General features: G+C 47.3%; 2 protein-coding genes across 2 annotated transcripts in view; both read left to right on the forward strand.

Moving 5' to 3' along the window:
* The window catches only part of LOC147615887 (WD-40 repeat family protein / beige-like protein), a 136,005-nt gene that overhangs the window by 106,428 nt on the left and 2,870 nt on the right, over positions 1-26,707 (forward strand). The window contains exons 23-29 of the mRNA XM_086778506.1: positions 4,304-4,453; positions 4,712-4,796; positions 4,876-4,996; positions 5,104-5,200; positions 5,695-5,808; positions 6,605-6,974; positions 7,130-8,013. Coding sequence (XP_086634632.1) covers positions 4,304-4,453; positions 4,712-4,796; positions 4,876-4,996; positions 5,104-5,200; positions 5,695-5,808; positions 6,605-6,974; positions 7,130-8,013 — 1,821 coding nt within the window. The remainder of the gene's footprint in view (positions 1-4,303; positions 4,454-4,711; positions 4,797-4,875; positions 4,997-5,103; positions 5,201-5,694; positions 5,809-6,604; positions 6,975-7,129; positions 8,014-26,707) is intronic.
* On the forward strand, positions 17,861-21,662 carry LOC147615888 (uncharacterized). The gene is made up of 3 exons (XM_086778858.1): positions 17,861-18,196; positions 18,753-18,942; positions 20,153-21,662. The coding sequence occupies exons 1-3, from the start codon at positions 17,861-17,863 to the stop codon at positions 21,598-21,600; spliced, it is 1,974 nt and encodes a 657-aa protein (XP_086634984.1). The 3' UTR covers positions 21,601-21,662.

Below are 26,707 nucleotides of genomic sequence, written 5' to 3' on the forward strand. Positions count from 1 at the left end.
CCCTCCCCTTGGCAGACCACTGGTGCCTAGGAGGGGATTGCAACATGCTGGAGGATGCAGAGGACAGGCTGGGGGGCAGCCAGGAGACCATTCATGGGCCAGAGCTCGCTGCGTGGGAGGAGCTTGTGCTACAGGTGAGAGGCCAGGATCCGTGGACCCTCCCGGAGTTTGGCAGGTTGCAGGGGAGTCTCTCTTTCTCGCGCTCGGATAGACGGGCCACAGGAGTTAACCTCTCTCGCATCGATAGGTTCTACATTGATGAGTGGGCTTGTGATAGAGGTGGCACCGTGGGCATACTTGCAGGCTCCTCGCTTTCAGACCACTTCCCAGTGCTTCTCCAGATTGAGGACCCTACGAGAGGAGAGCGGGGCCAGAGCGTCCGGATTCCAGATTGCCTCATAGAGGAGCCTGAGATCGCGATCAGAGTTGAGCAGGTCTGGCAAGAGCTGCAGTTCAGGAGAGGATCGGCAGCTAATGATCTTGCCAGTGGCTTGCTGGAGATCAGTCGGATGCTCAGACTGGCTGCCTTGGACCGTCTGGAGGCCTTCAGAGAGCAGGAGAGGAGCCTTCGGAGGAGTCTAGCGTCCCTTCAGAGACTCCAGGAGAGAGATCCTCTGAGCCCCTGGATCTCAGAGCAGATGGAGACAGCCCGCACTGAGATCAGATCCATCGAGGAGAGGCGGGTGGAGTTTCGATTCCATGCTCGGGCTTCTTTTTGGACTCAGGCTGGAGACAGAGTGACTCGGGATTTCTTTGAGGCGAATGGGCCTCGATTCAGACGAGAGGGTCTCAGGCGGCTTCGCCAGGCTGATGGCGAGGTTGTGGTGGATCCCCCCAGGGTTCGGGCGATAGCCACAGATTTTTACAGGGATCTTCTCTCTGCTGAGCCAGCAGACGACAGGGTGAGAGAGGCTAGGGGGGCGGTCTGGAGCTTCACGAGACCGGTTGTGCCGGTCCATTTGCAGCACTCCCTTCTCTCCCCTTTCTCGGATACGGAACTGGAGGAGGCTCTGCAGGCATTACCTCGGGGCAAATGCCCAGGAGAGGATGGTCTCTCAGTGGCTTTCTTCCAGAGATACTGGGGCCTCCTTCATAGGGGCTTCAGATTGGCACTCCAGGAGATTATGGAGACGGGAGTCATGCCGGACAGCATGGCAGAGGGGTTGATCCACTTGATCCCCAAAGAGGGAGGAGACAGACTGGAGATTAGACAGTGGAGACCGATCACCCTGCTAGGCACGGCCTACAAGGTCCTAGCTAAGGCGATCAGCAGGTGGCTTCAGCCTCACCTTCCGGACATCATCCACTCCACGCAGACAGGCTTCATCCAGGATAGGAGCATTCTGGATAACATTTTCTCTTTCTGGGAGGCTACGGCTTTGGCTAGATTTCGACAGGAGGATCTGGCGCTGCTCCTTCTCGACTTTGAGAAGGCATATGATCGGGTGGACTGGGCCTTTCTGGAAGGCACTATGGAGAGGATGGGCTTCCCCCCTCAGTGGATTCGTGGGGTCTCTGCACTCTACACTTCGGCTCATAGCCAGGTGCTGATACAGGGCGTGTGCGGAGAGAGGTTTCAGCTCTCGCGCTCGGTGCGGCAGGGGTGCCCCTTGGCGCCCTTTCTTTTTCTTTTTGTGGCGGAGGCCATGAGCACCTTCTTGACGGCACAGGATACAGGTTTGAGGGGCCTCCAGCTTCCCATCCGCACCTCGGAGGAGCTCCTAGACTCGGAGTTTGCGGATGACACTGCTGTCTATCTTCAGGGAGGTGAGGAGAACCTCCGCCGCTTCGCCTCAGCCATGGACAGGTTTTGCAGAGCTTCGGGCGCTTTGATCAACTGGCACAAGTCGTGTGGGCTGTGGGTCAGTTCTATGCCCCCCCCCGACTTGGAGGCCAGTTGATGGTTTTCAGTGGCTGCCCCCCGGCACTACAGTGCGTTATTTGGGATGCTATGTGGGCATTGATATATCTCCGGAGCAGCAGATAGCCCCCCTTCTTCTGAGTATTCGGAAGAAGCTTCTGTATTGGAGTACCGCTCGTTTATCTCTGGCTGGCCGAGTAGTTGTGGCCAACCAGGTTCTGCTCGCTACCATGTGGTACATCACTTCTTGCTGGGCCTTCTCTCGGGCGTGCATTGGCCAGGTGCAGAGGCTCATCAGGAACTTTCTTTGGTCCGGAGGCGACGGGCGACCCGCCAGGGCCAAGGTGGCATGGGCTGTGATCACTCAGCCGAGGGAGAGAGGCGGCCTGGGCATTGTAGATCCTATTTGCCAAAGTCGTGCTCTGCTTGGCAAGTTGGTAGTTCGTGGTCTCCTGCCAGGCGCTGAGCCGTGGTGGAAGGAGTTTCTTGTTTCCAGGATGCTCAGCCGCACTCCTTCTCTTAGCGGCCCCTGGACCCCCAGCATCAGGTGGATCTTTACGGAGCAGCGATCCAGAGGAGTGGGCCTTGGCTTTAAGGAGCGTTTTGCAGCCAGCCTTCTGAGGGCCTGGGCGCATCTGAGGCCGTCCCTTTTCCAGACTCCCCCGGGCACCGATGAGGAACGCTTGCGGCAGCCATTGATCTGGAACCCCTTGATTCGACTTCCGAGTGGCCATATGGTTGGCTCGCGGTCTCACGTGTCGTGGGGCCCGTTGAGCTCCGGCCCGGCCCAGTCCCTAGACGACTGGATATGTTTTCAGCAGTTGCCTCCAGAGGTTCAGGAGAGGAGGCTCAGTCGGATGAGGGGCAGAGAGTTGATGAGACAGGACATTGAGGCGGCCATCCCCCGGGAGTGGCGGACCTCAGTACAGGACCCTCCACCTCCACAGTGGATGGGTGTCTTTACTCGGCATGAGATCCTTCTAGCGGTCTGCGGCACAGCGGAGAGCGTCTCCCCACTCACTTTCGAGGTGGGAGAGGATGGCCAGCTCCAGAGGACACGACTGGATTTGGATGGGCTCCAGGGTTGTATTCTCCAGAGGGTATGGGTGGTCGGCTTTCATCAGAGGCAGTGGTATGTAGACCCCTCACCGGCCTCGATAGGGGAGGACTGCTCTTGGAGATTATGGGCGTGGGACAGCAGGCCTCTTATTCGCCTCCAGTGGGATCCAGGTGAGTGGTTTTGGCGAGATCCCTACTCGGCCCCTACCAGCCCTGCCATCCCCTTCTTTCAGTACACAGCGAGGCTGGGGCGGCGGATTCAGAGACACAGGATAGCGAGCACCCCGGCAGCGGCCGAGCATTGGCGGCGACAGGGGCTCTCTCCTGCCTTTCTTAGGGACTTCTGGCAGCGCCTTTGGGCCAGTTTCCGGACCCGGAAGGTGACGCTTTTTCTCTGGCTCACAGCGCATAGAGGATTGGCTGTGGGGGCTTGGCTAGCTTTTGGCAGACACCCAGCGTCCTGCCCTCGGTGCGGCCATGCACAGGAGTCACAGCGGCACTGCTTATGGGATTGCCCACAGGCACAGCAGGTCTGGCAGCGCGCTCTCAGGATGGTTTTTGCAGGCTCACCAGGTGAGATGTTGGTGACGTGGGGTGCGGTGGCTTGGGCCACGGACAGCGGCCCTGCACTTGGATATGAGGACGTCCCTGGTAGTGTGACCATCCAGGTCTCTGACAGGGCGATGGCGGTGGTTCCGACACCAGACTTCTCTTCGGCAGCCTCTCAGGAGGGGGTTGGGCAGAGATGGGAGATGATCAGCAGCATGACGGCCTGGCACATATGGAGAGCCCGATGCAGGGAGGCCATTGACCACCAGGCGACCCCACCGGCGGAGGTCATACAGGCCCTCTGGGTGGACATCATTCACACCTTGAGAGGACACTGGGGGAAACTCCAGGGCGACTCGGATCGCATGAGAGGGCGCCGCAAGGCTTTCCTCCGCACTTGGCAGCCTGGTCCTTTCCTCACCGCCGCGAGGGACGAGGATGTCACTTGGCACTATAGACCGCCAGTTTGGCTTTTCTCACCTCCATCATGTATTACTAGGTAGCCCCCCCCAGAGAGCGGCCAGCCACGGGGGGGAGCTCAGGTGTTCATTGTGTTTTTTATCCCTCCTTGCGAGGTGAGCTTTGTAGCCATATGGCGTTTTCTCATTAACTAATAGAAGGATCGTTTTTCTCAAAAAAAAAAAGTATATATCCATTTCATTTTATCTAAGTGCATTTCATTTTTAGTCTTCTTTGTTTTTAAATAAAGTATGTTTCCGTATTGTCATATTTTAGTGTGCTTCATGTTGTGCTAGTCGTTTATTTTCTTGAATGCTTCATTTGGGTTTCATTCATCCAACACAAACACAATCTTTTGTGTCTTTTCCTGAATAGGTGCTTTATTATCTGGTTCGCCTGGAACCATTTACAACCCTCTCTATTCAGTTGCAAGGGGGAAAATTTGATCATGCCGATCGCATGTTTGGTGATATTGGATCAACTTGGAATGGCGTCTTGGAGGACATGAGTGATGTGAAGGAGTTGGTATGTGTTTTTGTTCCCTACCAAGGGCTGAAGAAAAAAAGATGAATATGTTTGCTAGAAATTTGGTATAGCTTAGGGAAGACCTTGGCATGTGCCCTGTCTTCCATCTTTTCAAATGTTTTGAAGAGTTGGTTTATGTGGCATATTTTTAGTACATTAGCAGGTGGTTACATTATTTGTGTGGTGGTGAGCATGCGTTCAAGTTGACACCACTCAACATGTTTGAGTCTCATTTTCTTTGCACGTTGGGCAACCCAGGTTCCTGAACTGTTTTATTCACCAGAAATCTTAATGAATGTCAATGACATCAGCTTAGGGAAGACTCAGAAAGGCGAGAAGCTAGGTAAGTCTCTCTTTTGTGGAGGTTCTATTTTCCGATTGAGAGTTTGTGAGGATCTTGATTACTCTGGATAATATGGCAGGGGATGTCAGACTTCCTCCTTGGGCAACAAGTCCTGTAGATTTTATCCAAAAGCACCGTGCAGCTCTTGAGAGCCAACACATTTCCGCACATCTCCATAACTGGATTGACCTGATTTTTGGGTCAGTAAGTCCTCCAAAGTATACTTTTTGGTATCTTCTGGTTGTGTTCCTTGTCTACCCTCAGAAAATAAAGCAAATGGAACTCTACTGCTTATGTTCTTTTGCAGGTACAAACAAAGGGGGAGAGATGCTGTTGCTGCTAACAATGTGTTCTTCTACATGACGTATGAGGGTGCAGTAGATATAGATAAGATAAGCGACCCGGTAAGCTGTCCTGCAAACCATGTTTCCTTCTGCACTGTTTTTAGGGATGTAGCAAACCAGGACTAGGCAGCTGGTTGTAGTTACTTAGATGGCATGATGCCAGATAAATTCATACTCTTCAAGTTGTCCTGCCTTTGTTTTCTTTCAAATGGTGTAAAAGAATTAGGATGTTATGTCCGCGAGCATGTATCCTGGGGTCGAAGGGTTTGGCTTCCTGGGTCAAGGACCTGGAATCAATAACCACCAGCCTACACCTGCTGGAGGTACCTTAACCAAACGATATATATCCACCAAAAAAAAGGAATTTAGGGCATTATTATTTAGTGTTTTTTTCTTTTTGCATTGCATCTATGATCTGAGGGCTCAGTAGACAAGTATCACAGCCATTTCCACTGGCTATTGTGTGTGAAATTTTTTTCCTCAGTCCATTCACATCTTTGTGCCTTGAAACTAGGAGCTACATGTTGTAACATGTTTTGGGAATTGTGGTGCAGGTCATCAGAAAAGGGACTCAAGACCAGATAGCCTACTTTGGGCAGACACCATCTCAGCTTTTGACTTCCCCTCATATAAAACGAATGCCGTTAGAGGAAGTCCTTCATTTGCAGGTATCTGTTAGATCATATATGCAGAAGGCCATGACTCATGTGTGGTAATGAAAAGGATGCAAAAGAACTGTGTTGTTCTATTCAATCATTGAAACAAAGGCAATCTTGAACTGTGCCAATTTCTTGTTTTCTCTACAGAAGTAAGTATGGTTATCAATATGGTGGGGTTATTGGTCTTGCATTGGACTGCTGATAAATATTTGCATGAAAGATTTGCAACATGTCCATGGTAATGCACCACCAAGTGCATCCACGTGAAACATATAAATCAATGGCCACATAGAGGATGGATCTGTAATATTTGTACAAACCCTGATGCCCATCGGGCATTCCCATCATAGTAACAGGAAACGGGGCTGTTTCCTAGCCAAAATTGAGGAAACTTGGTTTCTTTGAAGGCTTCGTTACCTAATCTCACCCAAGGGTTTTTCCCACACTTCTCTCCCGCTAAGTGTTGATTTTCCTTGTTCTCTGTTTCAAATTATGAGATATCCCAAGTTCCCCTCTATTTATCTTTTTTTTTTTTCATCATTTTGATTTACATCTACCATATAATATTAAAGAAGTGCCGTTTCGTAGGCATTTCCGTTTCCAGTTTCAAGCCATTTCCGTTGCAGAGACATCATCCGTTTCTGTTGCATGCAACTATGATTCCCATCGTTGCACTATTTAAGTTATCACAATGATAGGAAACAAGCGTGTGGTTGTCAAGCACTGCCCTGTTCTCCTTTTTGTGCTATCTATACAGATCTCTAACAGTTTCTCTTGCTTTCTTGTGCTCGTTTGCTTTTTGCAGACAGTTTTCAGAAATCCTTCAGCTACCCAGTGCTACACAGTCCCTTTATCTGAGCGATGCAATGTGCCAGCAGGTGCCATATGCACTACACATGAATCTGTCATCACTGTGGATATGAATGCACCTGCATGTTCTGTGGCTGTGCATAAGTGGCAACCACATACACCCGATGGCCAGGGTTTGCCATTTCACTTTCAGCATGGTAAACCAGCTGCCTCTTCAGGAGGTGGTGCTTTGATTCGTATGTTCAGTAGGCAAGCTGGATCAGGCTTCGCGGAATGGCGCTATCCCCGTGCAGTTGCTCTTGCAGCTCCAGGAGTAAGAAGTAGCCATGTTGTTGCTATCACCACAGATGCCCATCTTTTGACTGGTAAGTTTTTCTGCTCATGTCTGCCCGACATCAGTGGAACATTCCTTGCCAACTCTAAATTCATAGGTTTTCGTTTGGTTGCTGGTATAAGCTTACAGACTTGCTGCACACTATCTGGTAGCAGACATTAACTTGTGTGTCGATTTACTTTCAAGGTGGACATGCGGATAACAGTCTTAAGCTAGTGGCAGGCGACAATGCAAGAACATTGGAGACAGCATTAGGGCATTACGCTCCAATCACATGCCTCTCAGTATCCCCCGATGGTAGTATATGCCTGACAGGATCATGTGACTGCACAGCAATGCTTTGGAGAATTCACAGTAACTCCATTGCTAGTACCAGTTCATATAACAGTTTGTCAGAACCAGGACTGATGGCAGCTGCTGCTGCTGCTGCTGCTGCAAGCTCAACCTCTAATAAGGATAAGCTTGATGGGAGTGTTGTTGCAGAGGGAAGAAGAAAACAGATTGATGGACCATTGCATGTGTTGAGAGGCCATGTGGATAAACTGACTTGCTGCTGCGTCAATGCTGATCTGGATATTGCAGTTTCTTGCTCACCAACACGTGGTGTACTTCTGCATTCAATCAGAAGGGGCAGGCTTGTGCGTAGCCTGCCTCTGCAAGGAGTGGATGCTGTTGCATTGTCATCTGAGGGCATTCTCATTGTTTGGGATAAGACAAAGCGCAATCTATCAACTTTCACTATAAATGGTATTGCAATGGTCTCTTTAGATCTACCTGCTTCTGAAGGTGATGTTACAAGCATCATTGTGTCTACAGATGGACATTATGCTGTTGTTGGCACAAGCTGCACAAAGCATCAGCAGCCAGATACAAGTTGGTATGCAAACAGTTCCACAACATTGGATGTTTCCCATCAGAAGCTTGGTGAAGGTCAGGTGATTCCTTTCTGCTCATGTAGCAACATATCAGACTCGCATTCGGATGAGTGCAAGGAGGCGGGTAGTAAACAAGCTTCATGGGAACTTATTCCGTCCCCAACGATCATCCTGTTCAATATTCACACCCTTCAGGTTCGTTAAATTTGTGGCTTTGATTTGGAAAAGGTAGGTTCAAATGATATTGTGCTAATTCTTTCTATCTTTAGTGGTGCATTTGCCCTATCAACTACTTATTTGCTGTACTAATTCTTTCTATTTGCTACTTCCCTTAGTGCTAGGCTTCATTATGGCTTAGTATGCCCTGCATCTCCAGAGGTTTGACAGAAACTCACTACGAAGGGCTTTGTGTGAATATATGCTCTTATGTTGTGTGTGTGTGTGTGTGTGTGCGTGTGTGAGAGCATATCTTGATACAGAGTTCTACACCCACTATTGGGCACTGATGACGTTAGTAGGGATGTCGTAGTATCTAGTCCATACAATGCATTATGGAGTTGATAGTTATATAGTCTTGTGGGTTGACTACCATGAGTATATAACATGCACGTTCCTAAAAGGTGAATTTGGGCATGTTCCTGGATTCATCTAGGTATATAAGATAATTTTTTTTGCTTGGAGATCACGTTTGAATAATACTAAAAACATACTCTTATTTTCTCCTTTCTTCCGTTTATCTTTGTGCGTGCGTGTGTGTGTGTGTGTGTGTGTGTGTGAGAGAGAGAGAGAGAGAGAGAGAGAGAGAGAGAGAGAGAGAGATTAAGCATCTAGTGAAGACCCAATGGGCTTATGAGACCAAAGTGATACAATAATGTCCATGGCATATCTCATCATGGAATGGAAATTAAAACAGAAACAAAACATAAACATAGCTATCTCACTGGGGTTATACAAAAGTGTCCATGGAAACACATTATGGAATACTAGGAACATGAGAGCAGCATCAGCTCCCAGTAGATGGTATACCACTCTCCGAAATATCAAGCATGGGGCTAATGAGTATTGCCGAGCGGTCTCCCTCAGCTATGTCACGCGGAAAGGTAGCTCGATGGCGGTGGAGCATGTCCTGGATGTGGAGCTGATGAGGGGATTGTGGCCGGGGGGTGAGGGGTGAGGATCGAGGGGAGAGGGGTGTCAGGCACACTGGAGTGTGGAGGACTAGTCTAAGGCAACTCCTCTCGGGCGAGGTGGGTCCACAAGATCCATTGTATCGGTATGCCCCACCTCTTGGGTCCTGAAGAAACAGGTGATGGTTGGTTGGCGAGGGAGGGGGCGGGGTGGCTAGGGCCAAAGCTCTCTCAAGAAAGTGTACGCGCTCAGCTGTACTTGTGTCCACTTTTTGGCGGTGGGATGAAACCCATATTTGGCCAATCGCAATCCGCATGGCATGGGACGTGTGAACACTTAGCTAGCTTGACTGCAGGATGAATCCATCCTTAGTGAGCATGAAGTGATCTCTGTAGAAGTGCATCTTCGTTGGGAGCTTTGGAAGTGTGATCCATGTGCAATGGGTGTAGAGGTTGAGAAGATCTAACTGGATAACCCAGTGTGTATCCTCGTGAGAGAGCCGTAAAAAAGGGGAGTCCAAACTGTACTGAAGAGGTGGTAGTTGGCGGTCCATGCAGAGCCCATATACTGAGAACCAAGTGGAAACTAATGCATACCATACTCCAGAGTGGCCCTCAAGTGCTAGCTGTCACAAGGATTCCAAGGCAAGCCTTGGGTACCTGTGGGGATCCAGGTGACTGATGCGATGGAGGTATGTGACTGTTTGGAAGAGTGCATCCACTACCATCCGGGCTGCAGCAAACTTTACTTGGATAATCTGGTGTGGGATTGATGGTTTGCTATGGATCATATTGGAGAACATCATGACGTGGGGCCTCTCAACTCGCTGACAATCCTCATTGGATAAATCTAGTCCGAGAAGGCCGATCCATACATCTAGGTTGGTGTGACGAGGGTGTCAAAAAGCCAACCCTTCGTTTTGGGCTGTTGGAAATGTGCCTGGAAGCACTGCCACTCAAGTAAGCGCAAAGCTGCATATCCCCATGTCACTTTGGCATGTGCTGCGGGAAGCATGGTGAAGCGTGGGCCTCTGAAAGCGACACCAAGGTAGACATAGGATGAGACAATCTCCACAGGATCCCCTCTATATGTGAAGATCAATATGGATGTGAAGGGGCGAGAAGTATTGAAGACCATTACCTTGGTTTTACCAAGGTTAACAGAGAGGTCATGCTGAGTGCAGAAGTCCTATAAGGCATCCAACTGTCTTTGAAGCCCCTCGGCTGAATCTGAGAGGAGGACGATGTCATCTGCATAAAGTAGTATGGGGATCAATATGCTTGCCAGTGTGGGAGCAACCCTACCTAATCTGTCAATGAAACTGGAGATCTCATCAATGTAGAGGCCAAAAAGAGTGGGTGATAGAGGGTAGCCCTGTTTCACTCCAATAGTGCTGGAAATCTCATGTGATGCACCTCTTGGGGCTCTCACTCGTCCGGTGATGGACTCATAGAGAGCGATGATGCTCCAAACCATGACAGATGGGAATCCTCTCCTGTGGACGGTGTAGGAGGTGAGCTTAGGGTACAGTATCAAAAGCTTTGCGGAAATTCACAAAGTAGCAGTAAATCCTCTGATGTCATGCTCTACCCTCCTCGATGATGGCACGGAGGGTGTAGATCTGGTCAAGGATGGAGGTGGTGTTCATAGTTGCCAGGCGTTTCATGAAACGTGTTTCATAAACGTTTCATAAACATTTCATTCATTTTCCAGGAGTTTCAGAAACATTTCATACAAAAAGGGGGGGTACAGGCCTCAAAATTTACATACAGGTTTATAATATGTTGCCTTCCTTGCAAAACAATATTAAACATGCATCTTTAATTGCCTGCTTTTGCATGCTTGCTCTCTTTAGAGAGGCTTTGGGTGCTACGGGCAAAGAGGTTCGTGTTGCCGTGGGAGTGGAACTACGAGCACCCCCAAATCCTGCTTGGCTCTGTGCTTTGAACCCAACCGTGTTCTCTTTGATGCCTCACATGTATCCTCACTAGCCCCAATATCCTCAAGCACAGGCCCACATCCGCGTCCTACTAGTTGCTGTCTTTTCCATTCTTGTAGCTTGGCTTTGATGTTTGCATGCACCAATGCCTTCCCCGGTTAAACTTGTGAAATGGGCCTTAACACGGATTATGGACCCTCTTGAGCAAACCCCGCAAAAATTGCATTTCCACTTTTGTGTGCCTGAACCACCATATTTAGATACGGGAGTGACATGGGCCCACATGGCATCCTTAGTGCGAGGCATCTTGACAAAAGCAGGGCTGGATTGGCACCCTGGCATGAAAACCCCCAAATTTAAAAATCTGTGTGTTTTTTACAAAATCGAAGAAAAAAAGCGCAAATCACAACCAACCTGAGAGTTGGCGGGCACGGAACCTCGGAAGTGCGGGAGGAGTTGGTAGGAGCTGATTTGTCCAAGGCAGGTGCTCCTTCAATCAATTTCCCAATCGCCTGTAGACGTTTTTTTGAAAAAACGTGCTCTCTGGATAGAAAACGTTGAAAAACGTAGGTTTTCCCAGGTAGCATGAAAGAAACATGTTTCATTCCAATGAAACATTTCGTTTCATTGAGATGGAATGAAACGCGTTTCATTGGAACACTGATGGTGTTGGTGGACCAAGAGGGTGGAAATCCTTCACAAAGGGCTCCATTGAACCCCTAGGCTAGGGGTGCCGAGGTATCATTGGCATGTGAGATTTACTCGGCAGTGAGTCCCTCACGATCCTGGGCTTGCCGATTACGGAGTCTACGAATAGCCTTGAGGACCATGCCCTTTGTGAAGAAGGTGGAGGTGGTGGGGGTAGGGGTAGGGGTGGCTGATGGGGGATATGATAGAGGGAGCTTGCATAGGAGTGCGTTGTGTCCGGGCAGGTGATAGGTGTGGGGGGGCGATGTTTACGGAGTTTTCTCTAGGCCTCTTTGCAGTTCAGGATATGCCAAAGCCGGAGATCCCATAAGGTAGTCCACGGTGCTAGTACCTCCTGAGTGAGGGAAGAAGGTGAACACGTCGGAGGAGGGCCATCTGGACATCCCGGTATAGATAACAAGACCATGTCAACTCCTAGCTTCAAGAAATATCTCTCATACACTGTGACCTCCTCACGGTCCTGTGATGATCTCTACAGCCTTGTGTCAGTGATGTCCAGCTCTTGTAGTGTGATAGGGTCAGAGTAGTGGGTCATGTTGACTTCGCGTCCTGGCGTTGAAGTCTCCGAGCAAGAGGACTTTCCCCAGCTGTGAGAATTCCATAATATCCCTATATAATGGTAAGTACGGTGACTGGCCATGCCGTGCGGCGTAAGGGGAGTGGCATGGTGCAAAATAACACGCAGCCATGTGGATGATTCTGTCACTGCTAAGCTGTAGCCGCACCCAAAGATATTGTGCATCTTCGTTCTACCGGGATGTTGCTAAGAATTTGTCGAAGATGAGATCTAAAAAGGATAGCTACCCCTCTAGAGCCACGTACTCCTCCTGATGTGTGAGTGTTGCCTCGGAATGCTGACTCCCACTCATACCCGGCTATGTATGGTAAGCCCCTCTTAGGGCTCTGATGAGTCTCTGAATAGAAAATGACATCCTTGCCTGTGAGAATCTCGCTCAAACCTCTTGGATTGGACCACAACATGCCATTGCAGTTCCATACTGCTAACCTCAGGTGTTTGGTCTCATAGACCCCGCGTCCCTATTTGGGATGGCGCTTAGTGATAATGACCTTGCTTGCTCTATGGGCCTCATGAATTGTCACCATCACCTCACGCCGGTGTGCCACCTGTGTTGGGGTGAGATCATCTCCCATGTACACCTATGTGTCCTTGAGGGCAGCTTGCCTGTCTAAGAAGGCTTGTCTACTGGTGGTTTCAGGGAATCTAGTGATGGAGGGACGCTTTCGTGTCATATCCTTGCCTGCCCTCCATGTATCTGCAAAGGAGGGAGGGGGGGGATCCCGGCTACTACTAGCATCTAATGGCATCCTCCTTGGGGGAAGCCCCTGCACTCGCACATGGAGGGCCCTATCCTTAGCACGTTTCTCCTCTTCGAGAGTATCATGTATGATGCTCTGTGGGGGTTTGTGCTTCTTCACCACCTCCAGTCAATCTTTCTTGGTGGTCTACAGTTCTTCCCGCAGCTTTCAACTGCGCCAAGTCCATCCTTAGACCCACTTGAATAGTGTGTGTGTGTGTGTGTGTGTGCTTGGGGTGTGTGTGGGAGCATATATTGATATCAAGTTCTACACCCACTATTCGGCATTGATGACGTTAATGGGGATATTGTAGTATCTAGTCCATACTATGCATGATGGAGTTGATGGTTTATTGTCTTGTGGATGACTACCATGAGGTTATAAATTGCACTTCCTTATAAGGTGAATTTGGGCATGTTCTTGGATTCATCTAGGTATATCTTTATGCCTTATTAGCGGACATGCAAATTTCACATTGTGAAGTTTTCGTCCAAGTTGTAGCCAGTTGATATTGTGTTAATTCTTTCTATCTTTCGTGGTGCATATGCCCTATCAACTACCTTTTTGTTGTAATAATTCCTTCTATTTGTTATGATCCTTAGTGCTAGGCTTCATTATGATCCTTAGTGCTAGGCTTCATTATGGATGAATCTGCCCTGTATCTCTGGAGCTCTGACAGAAACTCAATACGCAGACCTTTGTATGAATGTATGCTCTTGTGTGTGTGTGTGTGTGTGTGTGTGTGTGTGTGGAGTATATATTATTAATACCAAGTTCTATACCCACTATTGGGCACTGATGACGTTAGTGGGGATGTCGTAGTATCTAGTCCATACTATGCATGATGGAGTTGATGGTTTATTGTCTTGTGGATGACTACCATGAGGTTATAAATTGCACTTCCTTATAAGGTGAATTTGGGCATGTTCTTGGATTCATCTAGGCATATATATTTAGTTCCCCTTCCTCCACTGTATGGTCCTTGACCGTAGCCTTTGGGGCTTCCATTTCTGCCCGGAGTTCCCCTATCACTGAGGCAGCCTATGGCATTTCCTAGTTGTTGCATCTAGGTCCCTTTCATCATATGAATCACCTCTTCCTGGTGGTTCACTTGTGGTGCCAATTCTTCAATCTTGTTGTTCGTGCGCCAACAGCTTGTAGCAAAACCTACGGCAGACCGGCAGCCTGAGTAGAGAAACGACCAGCAGCAGCACGTGTAGAGAAGCGACTAGCAGCAGCACGTGTAGAGAGGCGACCATCAGCAGCACGTGTAGGGAAGCGACCAGTAGCAAAAGGTGATTCAGCTGACCAGTGAATTGTAGAGCGAAGACCATCACCCAACAAGCATCATGTAGGGGTCGACCTCCGAATAGAGAGCCGGCAGCCAAAAAACCAACGCTTCCTTAAATCGCCTCCTCCCTTTCGAAGATTTCCCTCGTGCATGCTTATGTTGAGCGTTTTCCACCAACCTTCTCACACGTGGATGGTCCACGTATAGGTGAAAGGCCTTCCCGATATGCCTTGGTGGCATGGGTGCCCACCAGGCTGAGCCCCGGGCACATTTTGTTAAACGCCCACTCATTCCCAATGTGAACCTGCCAAGGTTATAACACTACAAAGAAATTTTAATGAAATAAACAAAGGTTTCCGGCATATTTACCACCTATCACAAAACACGTCAGAATACAAGGCACTCGCATGGTTCACGTGCTATGCATGTCCAGTTCACGGGCTTGGGATGCCTACCACATATTGGTATTTCAAGGCACGAATCTGGCACATCGGAAAGCGTGGAATTGGGACCAAAACACTCGGATCTACACATTGGCCACATTTGGACGTGAGAAACTGGGGAAAACCATATAAATGGCCAAATGATGACAATTCACACTCTCCATGGACACCGGGGGAAACTCTAGGGTGGCTCTGATCGCATGCGGAAGCGCGGTGAGGCCGTCTTGCAGACTTGGTGCACGACCCATTTCTCACTATCAGTAGTGGTGAGCCCACTTGGCATTATAGACCACCGGCTTGGATGCTCCCCCCTCCTCATTGTATGAGGTAGCTTCCTAGAGCGGTTAGCCTGAGGAGGAGAGCACCACCCGTTTTTTAATTTTGATTATTGCTTCCTCTATGGAGTCGAGATTGTACTTAGCCCGCGTGGTTGTTCTTTTTTCGTAATTAATAGAAGGATCTCTTTTCCGGGGGGGGGGAAAAAGACTTGAAGCAAAGTAGCAAGGGCACTTCTTTGTGTTTGCTAAACATAGGATTAGAGTTACTCTCTTTTTCTTATCATTAATCAAGATCTCGCTCCTCCAACACATGTAACATTCCCAAACTTAGCTAATATGATCTCATGTGTGACGGAGGATCTGCACAGTATGAGCCTAGAAAGCATAACATGATCTCATCAAAAATTGAGGATTTGGTGCTGATGAACCTAGAAGGCCGGATTATCTCAGCTAGTATGATCTCATGAGGGACTAAGGAATTGGACTTGATGAGCCTAGAAAGCAAAAGATTTTGCAGCCTCCCAATTCTGAACAATTTCTTTCTATCCAAACCATGCCCACAAAAGAGTACTCCATTAATGGTTGCAGTGTGAACCTTGGGAGTTTGAAAAACAAGCTTGGAAATGAGCTTGGAAGTATTGCCTCTCCAAGAGGCCAAAGAACCATGTCCCTTACTATGTCGAGTCATAGATGGCTTGTGCAAAGTGTCATAGCTGGCTTGTGCAAAGTGTCACCACTTCTCTGGCAGACGTCTGGAATGATGTCATGATTGAATACATGTGGAAGGGCTCCATGGAAGGATTGGTATCTTGGTGTGAGTTCTTGGCATGATTTATGAACTCATGGAAGGGTGGTAACCCTGGTGAGTGACTCTGGACTCATGGAAGGGTGGTTACCCTGGTGAGTACTTTTTGGTCCTGTGTGGACGACGCTTGTGAACGGGCTAGTTGGATGTACAAGATGTAAGTTGGGAGATTTCATCCACTGTGTTTGTGCACTAGCATATGTATGTGAGTTGCACATGCATGGATGACTTGTTTTTGATGCCTGGACATTGCTTGGTATTTTTTCTATGAATGTCCACGGGCATTGGGGACATCTGGACAACCCGTGGATACGCGTGTGCACACCTGTTTGGGACTCATATGGTTTCCTTATGTGTTTTGCACGTGTTAAGTGTGCACACTTAACCCAATTTATTCATTATTTCATGTTACCAAGGTTTAATGGGTGCAGGGTTCACATTCACTTAAAGTGTGGGCGGACACACTTATAATTCTATAAGTGAGTTCACATCAGGCTGGACTATTTTTAATGAACCAAGGCCAATTATGAGAGATGGGCACGCGGGCACTCCCAAATAGCTCCGCGAGTTGCTATTCTGGGTGTGGGAGGGCCAAAGTGTGCAAGCCCTGACTTGTAGAGCACTCATCTGAAAACGTGGGCTATTAGGAGCTGTTTGGACAGGAAAAACAGCAAGTTTACTCATTTGCATGAGCTACAGGTGGAGTACATGCCAAGAGCAAGAGTCCCAGGGTTGGTTGGCTGCTATTTCTCTCTCTTTCTCTCTCTACATGGCTGGCCGACTGCATCTATTGGGCTGCAGGCTGGTAGATTTGTTTCCAGAAGCTGGCGCATGGCTGTTGGGTCTGTTTTGTGCTACTCTGCTGAGAACAGGGCTTGGACGGAGTGAACAGAGGCTCAACAGGAGCTGGCCGACTGTTGTAAGGGGCATTATTGGCTGTTTTTGCAGGTTTGCAGGAGGTTTCTTGCGACGAAACTTGAGCAAACATATCCCTAGACAAGTATCAGACCTGGGGATGTGATCTGGTGGAACATGTGGGTGGCTAGTGAGCCAAAACCATGGCTGGTTACTCTGTTTTGCAGGTCTGGGACAGCACTTTGTTAGGGGTTGGTGACCGCTCTATCAAAGTATAGGAGTGGTTGGTGATCGCTCTACCCTGGTTGGTGACCGAGGGTATTTCTACAGGAGCGGTTGGTGACGGAGGGTGTTGCAATAGGAGTGGTTGGTGACCGAGGAGTTGCAGGTAATGTGTTTACCTATGTTTTTCACAGTTGGATAAATCTGGTGTCGGCTAGATGAGTGTGTACTCTCCGGGCACCCGCATCTTGTACATATAAATACTTTTGTTGTTGGTAATAAAGATACCTTGGGGGAGGGGGGTGGGCGGGCTGGTCCATTTTCAGCCCCTAGTGCTGTGTCATGTGCAAGTTGGTTTATGTTTGCAGGATGTATATGCTCATGTAATGTTTCACAATGATGGTAATCATGTATATGCCAGGAATGGTTGATGTATGTATGCTGTTTTGGTAATGAATTGGTTCCGTATACACGTGCGCGTTTGTGACATCGGTATCAGAGCTTTGGTTTCTTTCTTTGCTTGAGAAAGACGTTTTTGGGCATACGGAAAGCTTTTTGCTGAGCATACAGATTGTGAAATATGTGCATGCAAGCAGGGTTTGGTGAGCATTCGGATGCACAGCGGTCGGCTAAATCTGCATATTCTGACCAAGCCGATGTACTTTCAGAGCTAGAGGCTCTCAAGCGTTAAGTTAGATGCTATCGTGAGGAGAGTTGAATTGGGGACTCTCAACAATGACCCTGATGTGCAAAGGGTTTTGAATGAAAAGAAAAAGAAGGGTTCAAGTGACGATGCAGCCTTTGAGGCCATAGCAGCATAGATGGGATATGAAGATCCTAGAGAGCTGGCCATATCTTATTTGAAAGTCCAAAAGGATGTATTGGGTGATGCAGGTACAAAAAGGACTCTCCGCGTGGAAGCACATGTAGATTCCAGTACATCAGGAGGTGTAGATCCTTGTCACCGTTGTGCATCTTCACGCCGAGAGCGTTCTTCAAGTGAAGATTCTCACCACTCCAAGAGCGTGTCTCGAGTACGTGGGAAGAGACCCAGGCATGAGTCCTAAGCCTAGACATGAGGCTAGAGACAAGTCTTGTTCTAAAAAGAATAGCCGAGAGTTCAAGTCAGGAGACGAAGATGTGAAGTTTGAGAACTTCTATGGCAAGATGGATACTACAAAGGCGCTTGCTTTTGTGAGACAGTTTGAAATTGCTTTTTGCAATGAAGATTTCTCTGAGAAGTCTAAACTCAGGCATGTGGGTATGCATCTCAAAGAGACAGCTAGTGATTGGTGGATGGCCAAGCTTTTGGATGCAAGTGCTGCCCGCACATGGGATGACTTTAAAATTCAGTTTTATGCTCAATTCTTGCCTCCAAACTTTGCCAAGAATGTACGCAAAGAGTGGGATTGGTAAGCAAGATGAAGGGGAGACACTGCAGACATATATAGCTAAGTACTGGAAGGTACTGCTGAAAGTTACTCCCTTTATGTCTCTTTCTAATGGGGAGAAGAAATGGAAGTTTGAATCAGGTTTGCACCCCATCATTCAAGAGAGCTTACAGGTGTACCCAAATCAGACTCTTCAGCAGTTGATAAACTCGGCACTCATAGCTGAAAATTTGCATATGAAGTGGGTTAAAAACAAGTCAAATTCAGATTCATTTAAGGGCAAGAGATGGGCTGGTTATGACTAGAAAAAGGGTGGACAGCCCTATAAAAGTGAGCATAAAGATGCCTCAGATACAAAGGGAAACTCGTCTAAGAAGCCGGGGGGTAAACACAATGATTTTGGGCTGTCAAAACAGCAGAGGCTTGATTATGTATGTGATGGGAAATGTTTTGGTTGTGGCAGTAAGGATCACATATTTACCAAATGCCCATAGAATCCCAAGAATGCAGATTCTAATGCAAAAAAGCCTTATGTGAATGTTGTGCCCGATGTGCAGGGAAACACGGGGCAACCCCCAGATCATAGAACAATATGTAAAGCATGGGGACAATTGAGGGATCAGCCGGCACTCTTTTTGTTTGATGATGCATCCACAGATAAGTTCATTTCGGTACAGATGGCTGCTACCATAGGCTTGGATGTATTAGATTTTGGGACTCAAATGAATGCAAATGCCGCTTTTGAGGGTAAAGGAGTTGATGTAATGCCGATCATTGGCAAACTCCGAATTCATATTGAGGGATATCTTGATCATGAGAGTTTCTTAGTTGCTCCTCTCACAGGATGTGATGTTTTGTTGGGGACGCCTTGGCATGCTCGTATGGAGCCCAAGAAGGACTATAAAAGAAAATCAGCTTTGTTCATAGAGGTAGAGAGCTTGTTATAGAAGCTGGTACTCCAGGTAGTACCATCATAGTCACATGGGAACGCCATTCCATTGGTGTGGAACGGGGGAACGTGGAGGAATGGAACTTGGGAACGGCGGAACGTGGAGGAACGCTTTTTTTATTTTTTTTTCCATGATTCGCGAAACGGCACCCTTAACGTTTTTTTTTTCCACGTTCTGGCCGCCGGCAGCGTAATAGCGTATCCTTCTTTTTTTTTTTGAATAGAAGGGTTACAGGTGCCCAAAACGTTTTGGGCACCCTTTGTATTTTTAAAAAAAAAACAGATACCTGCAAGTAGCGCCGCCGTCAACCCCTAAAAAAAAACATGGGAAAAAAAGAATAGATTATGCAACGTTTTTTTTAAACGTTGAAAGACGACCTGCCAGGCTGCCCTGCAACGTTCAAAAAAAAAACGTCAATATCAACGTTTTAAAAAAAACGTACCTCTCTGAGAACTTATAAAAACCTGCAGAGTGCAGCTGCAAGTACAGTGTGCATAGCCAAGTACAATCTCTCTCTCTCATTATTCATAGCCAAGTACATTGTACAATCTCTCTCTCTCTCTCTCTCTCTCATAAGGGAACCAAGACAGCTTTCTCTCTCTCATAGCCAAGTACAATCTCTCTCTCAAAGCCAAGTACAATCTCTCTCTCTCTCTCTCTCTCTCATATAATGCCTCCCAAGGGAACCAAGAGAGCCAAGAAGAACGAAGCATGGTCATGGTGGGATGAGGTGGATATTCTTGAGGCCAATCAAGGCGGAGGAGCTAGGAAGTGGAAATGTCGCTATTGTGGCAGCACCAAACATGGGGGAGTCAACCGAGTTCGAGGTCACCTAATCCATGAGCCGGGACAAGAAATCCAACCATGCTTGTCAATCTCAGCTGAGAAAAAGAGAGAGCTAGAAGCTAGGCATAATGAAGTGATTTTTCGTGCTCCTCCTCCAAGAGCTACGGCTGCGAACCCATCATTCTTTACAACTCCTTCAAGCAACTTCTCCACATCCGTAGGCTCTTCTTCCGTGCATCAACCACCACCCCCCAAAGGCACGCAAAGAACTCTTGCGGGTTCTTGGAATCCACGCAAACGAGAAGCCGTGGATGCAGCTATTGCAAGGTTCTTCTACCATGACCACATCGCTTTCAATGTGGCAAGGTCCCCTTATTTTCGAAAAATGGTTCGTCTCATTGCTGAATTTGGACCAACCTACACTCCCCCTTCTTCGGAGAGCCTTCGAACCACGCTTTTGGCAAAGGAAAAGGAAGCTGTTGAGCAAGCCATGCAAAACGTCAAGGAAGGGTGGCAACGCAACGGTGTCTCCATCATTAGTGATGGATGGAGTGATAGCCAATCTCGCTCCATCCATGGCATCATCGCATACTCTCGAGGAAACACATTTTTTGTGTCTTCCCATGATGCCTCTCCAACGGGCAAGTATGCCGACGTCATCGTGGAGGAATGGGCAGAGGCAATTGAGCAAGTGGGTCCTCAAGATGTGATCCAGGTCATTGGTGATGGGGAGGCCTCAAATCGAGCTGCAGGCGACCTTCTTTTGGCAAGGTATCCACACATCACATTCACTCCATGCATTGCACATGGCTTGAATAATCTTCTGAAAGACATTGATGGTCTTTCATGGGTAGCACCATGCATAGCAAAGGGAAAAGACATAGTTTCATTCATCACTCGGCACACATTTAGCCTCTCCGAGTTTAGGAAAAGATCCCCAAACTTGGATCTTAAAAAATATTCGGAAACTCGTTTTGCATATAATTTTATTATGCTAGAGAGGCTAGTTGCACTCCATAACATTCTCAAGCAGCTTGTAGTGAGTGATGAGTGGAGCACGTGGCCCACTGCCCGTAGCACACAAGGAACAACTTGTTATACCCACATCATGGATGCTCCTTTGTGGGTGAAGATTGAGCATGTTGTCAACATTACGAAGCCCATTATCTACATGCTGCGTATGGTGGATGGGAAAAAACCTTGCATTGGCAAAGTTTATGAGGGTATGGACAAGATGGTGGAGCGTATCCTTTCTTTGGAGCCCGACACAACAAAGAAGGCAGAACTTCAAAGTTTGTGTCAATCAAGGTGGGACCGATATCACTCACCAATGCATGCAGCTGCATTCGTGATTGATCCAGAGTTTCAAGGCAAAGGCCAGGAATCGGATGAAGAAGTCACAAATGGCTGGGACAAAATCCTTGCCAGATTGGTGCCTGATGCTACAATGAGAAGCAAGATTAGAATTGATTTGGGAAAGTACAGAGCAAAGACAGGTAATTTTGGTTCAGCAGATGCCCAACAAGATAGGACACTTATGGGAGGTGCTCTTTGGTGGGAGAACTACGGATCGGGTACTCCAGAGCTACAACGGCTTGCAATGCGCATTCTCAGTCAGAATGCAAGTTCTTCTCCAATTGAGCAACTATGGAGTGTTAAATGTTTTTAGCCATGTTGCCTCGAAGAAGAGAAATCGGCTACTCACTACCAGAACAAATGACCTTGTGTATGTGTCAGCCAACTTGCGACTATTAGCCCAGGTTGCTAGTGGTGACTTTGACCATGAGAGCTTCATAGATATGGAGCCACAGTCTGAGTCGGATGATGACGACCCTCCACCTCCACCTCCACCTCCACCTCCACTTGCATCGATGCATGATGCATCTATGGATGATCTAGCTGACATCTTTGCACCTATTTGATATCACCTAGGACTTTAGGTTTCTTTGTTCTTAGCTATCTAGCTTTCACTATGTGGCTGTACATTGTTCAAGCTATTGTACTGCTGGTTTTCTAAATATGAACAAGGTCATTGAGTTTGCTATCAAATTCTTGTCTTTTTTTGTCTACTTTCAATTGTATATTTGTCTCTTTTTACCTGCTTTTAATTGTATATTTGTCTACTCATGTGTATTGAAATATGATAACGTGTCGTTCCGGATCCCGTTCCGGATTGCAAGGGGTCCCGTTCCCGTTCCGGATTGGCCCCTCGTTCCCATATCCGTTCCCGTTCCCTGGTGACTATGAGTACCATACCTATTGTAAGTCATGTTCAGGTTTCCAAAATAATGAAGAAGTCAGCTTGTTCTTACTTGGTTTTTATACGAGAACAATCTGAACATGAGAATGTAAATGTAGATCATCTAACCCGAGAGCACATAGACTTTTTGTGTGGTTATGGTGATTGTTTCAAGCATGCATTACCAGGAGAGTTGCCACCTGAGCGTCCCGAGGATCATCATATTGATGTGATACCTGGGAGTACACCCCCGAATAGTAGACCTCCTTACAGGGTGAGTGCAAGTCAGCAAGAACAGATTATGGCGCAGGTTAATGACTTGCTTGAGAAAGGGTTGATACGCCCTAGTTCATCTCCTTATTGCTCACCTGTGTTGTTGGTGCAAAAGAAAGACGGGACGTACAGGATGTGTGTGGATTATCGTGCCCTTAACAAGGTGACGATAAAGAACAGGTTTTCGATACCACGTATCGATGATATTTGGATAGGTTGGAGGGTGCATCATGTTTTAGCCGCATTGATCTTAAGAGTAGATATCATCATATACGGGTGGCCCCTCAGGATATTCACAAAACCGCTTTTCGTATGCAGTTTGGGCTTTATGAGTTCTTGGTGGTCCCGTTTGGACTTACCAATGCTCCTGTCACCTTTAACTGTATGATGGATCGTATCTTCAGAGCACACAAAAAGTTCACAGGTACTTTCTTTGATGACATCATTGTGTTCTCTAAAGATGAAGAGCAGCCTAAGGAGCATTTGGCCATAGTGTTTGAAGAGCTTCGTCGCCATAAGCTCTACATTAATGGCAAGAAGAGTGAATTTTTCATGGCTGAAATTCACTACCTTGGTCATATTGTATCCAAGGATGGAGTACGTATGGATCCCGCCAAGTTGCAGGCTATAAAAGATTGGCCCGAATTGAAGAATGTACATGAGATTAAGAGTCTTCTGGGATTATGCTCATATTATCGCCGGTTTATTAAGCTCTTTGCGGAGATTGCTTCACCTTTGCATGATTTAACAAAGAAGAAAGCTACATTTCACTGGGGTGACAAGCAAAGGAATACCTTTCGTAAGTTAAAGGAAGCAATCATGATTGGACCGGTGTTGATCATTCCAAATTTGCATAAACCCTTCTCAGTGGAATGTGATGCATGTGGGAGTTGTATTGGTGTAGTGTTGAACCAAGAAGGCATGCAGTGGCATATGAGAGCCGTCGGTTGCAACATGTCGAACTCCACTTGCAGGTTTATGAGAAAGAGTTATTGGCAGTGATTCATGCTCTCACGATGTGGAAGCATTATCTTTTGGGAGCTGAATTTACCGTTAAGACTGAGCATCAGAGTCTACAGTATTTTCTTACACAGACTAAGCTATCTGAGAAACATATGAGATGGGCAAACGTCCTATCTATGTTTCATTTTCAGATTTTACATACTCCTGGTACGAAGAATGTAGTGGCCGATGCACTATCCCGAAGGCCTCAAGTAAGTGCTATTACAGTAGCCTATCATCAGGACTTATCAGATATACAAAATTCTTATCATAGAGATGATGATTTTCAGCATATATGGGCTGGTTTTCAGCAGGGTATAACAGCCCCGAATTACTCCATATGTGATGGGTATTTGATGTTTCATAATCGCTTGTGTGTACATAAGGATTTGAGGCAGAAAGTAATGGATGAATGCCATGCACCGCCTTATGCAGGGCATAAAGGAATCCTTGCCACTACACAGGCTTTGGAGAGATAACTTTTTCTGGCCAAGAATGCGTAAAGACATAGATGACTATGTGCGCCAATGCATGGTTTGCCAGAAAGTAAAGTTTGGCAGGCATAAGACTCCGGGGTTACTTCAACCGTTGCCGATTCCGAATCAGCCTTGGGAGAGTATTGCCATGGATTTTATCACAGGTCTTCCTAAGTCGAAGCAAGGGAATGATGCCATCTGGACTATTGTGGATAGATTCAGTAAGTAGGCACATTTATTCTAGTACGGAAGACCATAAAGCCAGAGCATATGGCAAAGATATTTATGGCACAGGTTTTCAAGCATCATGGTATGCCAAAAACGATTGTGGGGGATCGTGATCCTCGCACCATAAGTCTCTTTTGGCGAGCATTGTTTGATAACATGGGAACGAAGTTGAATCTCTCTTCTGCATATCATCCAGAGACAGATGGGCAGAGTGAGATTGCAAATTCAGCAGTGCTTGATCTTTTGAAATGCTATGTGGCTGATCCCAAATCAGATTGGGAGAAGTATTTGTCACTAGTAGAGTTTGCTTACAACAATATAGTGCATACTTCTATGGGCAAGGCGCCCTTTGAGATTGTTTATGGCAAGGTTATTTTGCCACCTATCCTTCGCACGAAGGATGAGATATTTGCAGCAGATGAGTATGTAAGGGATTTAGATACGGCCTTTGCACAGGTCCAGACAGCCATACAGAGATCCCAAGATAAGCTTAAGAAAGCTGCAGATAAGCATAGAAAGCAATTGGATTTGAAGGATGGAGATTGGGTTTTATTAAAATTCCAAAAGGCTTGCCTTCGCAAGCAGACTCGGAAAGATGGTAACTATCCGAAGCTATCTTGCAGATATTATGGACCATTTCAGATCTCGGAAAAGATCAATGAGGTAGCTTACAAGCTGGTGTTGCCAGATCATTGGCGGATTCATAATGCTTTCCATGTCCGTCTCTTGAAGAGATACATTAGTCCTGATCGAGTGGAGCCGGTTATGGAAGACCAACCCGAGGTTGATGAGCTGGAAGAGGTATTGCAGCCTGAGCAGATTGGTTTTCACAAGGAATGGAAAGCGCTAGAAGGAGGCTTGTCCGTAAGTACCTTGTGAAGTTCAGGAACTATCCAGCACTTGATGCGAAGCTTTTCAGCTGCGGGCAACTGATTAGAAGCTGGGGGGAATGTCACTTCTCTGGCAGACATCTGGAATGATGTCATGATTGAATACATGTGGAAGGGCTCCATGGAAGGATTGGTATCCTGGTGTGAGTTCCTGGCATGATTTATGAACTCATGGAAGGGTGGTAACCTTGGTGAGTGACTCTGGACTCATGGAAGGGTGGTTACCTTGGTGAGTACTTTTTGGTCCCGTGTGGACGACGCCTGTGAACGGGCTAGTTGGATGTACAAGATGTAAGTTGGGAGACTTCATCCACTATGTTTGTGCACCAGCATATGTATGTGAGTTGCACATGCATGGATGACTTGTTTTTGATGCTTGGTATTTTGCTTGTGAATGTCCACGGGCACCGGGGACGCCTGGACAACCCGTGGATATGCGTGTGCACACCTGTTTGGGACTCATATGGTTTGCTTATGTGTTTTGCAGGTGGTAAGTGTGCACACTTAACCCAATTTATTCATTATTTCATGTTACTAAGGTTTATTGGATGCAGGGTTCACATTCACTTAAAGTGTGGGCGCCGGGCGGACACACTTATAATTCTATAAGTGAGTTCACATCAGGTTGGACTATTTTTAATGAACCAAGGCCAATTATGAGAGATGGACACCCGGGCACTCCCAAATAGCTCCACGAGTTGCTATTCTAGGTGTGGGAGGGTCAAAGTGGGCAAGCCCTGACTTGTAGAGCACTCATCTGAAAAACGTGGGCTGTTAGGAGCTGTTTGGACAGGAAAAACAGCAAGTTTACTCATTTGCATGAGCTACAGGTGGAGTACATGCCAAGAGCAAGAGTCCCAGGGTTGGCTGGCTGCTATTTCTCTCTTTCTCTCTCTACAGGGCTGGCCAACTGCATCTATTGGGCTGCAGGCTGGTAGATTTGTTTCCAGAAGCTGGCGCATGGCTGTTGGGTCTGTTTTTGTGCTAGTCTACTGAGAACAAGGCTTGGACGGAGTGAACAGAGCCTCAATAGGAGCTGGCCGACTGTTGTAAGGGCCATTATTGGCTGTTTTTACAGGTTTGCAAGAGGTTTCTTGCGACGAAACTTGAGCAAACATGTTCCTAGACAAGTATCAGGCCTGGGGATGTTATCTGGTGGAACCTGTGGGTGGCCAGTGAGCCAAAACCATGGCTGGTTACTGTTTTGCAGGTTTGGGACAACACTTTGTTAGAGGGTAGGTGACCGCTCTATCAAAGTATAGGAGTGGTTGGTAATCACTCTACCCTAGTTGGTGACCGAGGGTATTTCTACAGGAGCGGTTGGTGATCGCTCAACCTTGGTTGGTGACCGAGGGTGTTGCAACAGGAGTGGTTGGTGACCTAGGAGTTGCAGGTAATGTGTTTACCTATGTTTGCCACAGTTGGATAAATCTGGTGTCGGGTGGATGAGTGTGTACTCTCCGGCACCCGCATCTTGTACATATAAATACTTCTGTTGGTAATAAAGATACCTCGGGGGGGGCTGGCCCGACTTCAGCCCCTAGTGTCATGTGCAAGTTGGTTTATGTTTGCAGGATGTATATGCTCATGTAATGTTTCACAATGATGGTAATCATGTATATGCTAGGAATGGTTGATGTATGTATGCTGTTTTGGTAGTGAATTGGT

The sequence above is a fragment of the Cibotium barometz genome, chromosome 39, assembly GCF_041138505.1.
Source record: "Cibotium barometz isolate CiBa-2024 chromosome 39, ASM4113850v1, whole genome shotgun sequence".
NCBI classification, from domain to species: domain Eukaryota; kingdom Viridiplantae; phylum Streptophyta; class Polypodiopsida; order Cyatheales; family Cibotiaceae; genus Cibotium; species Cibotium barometz.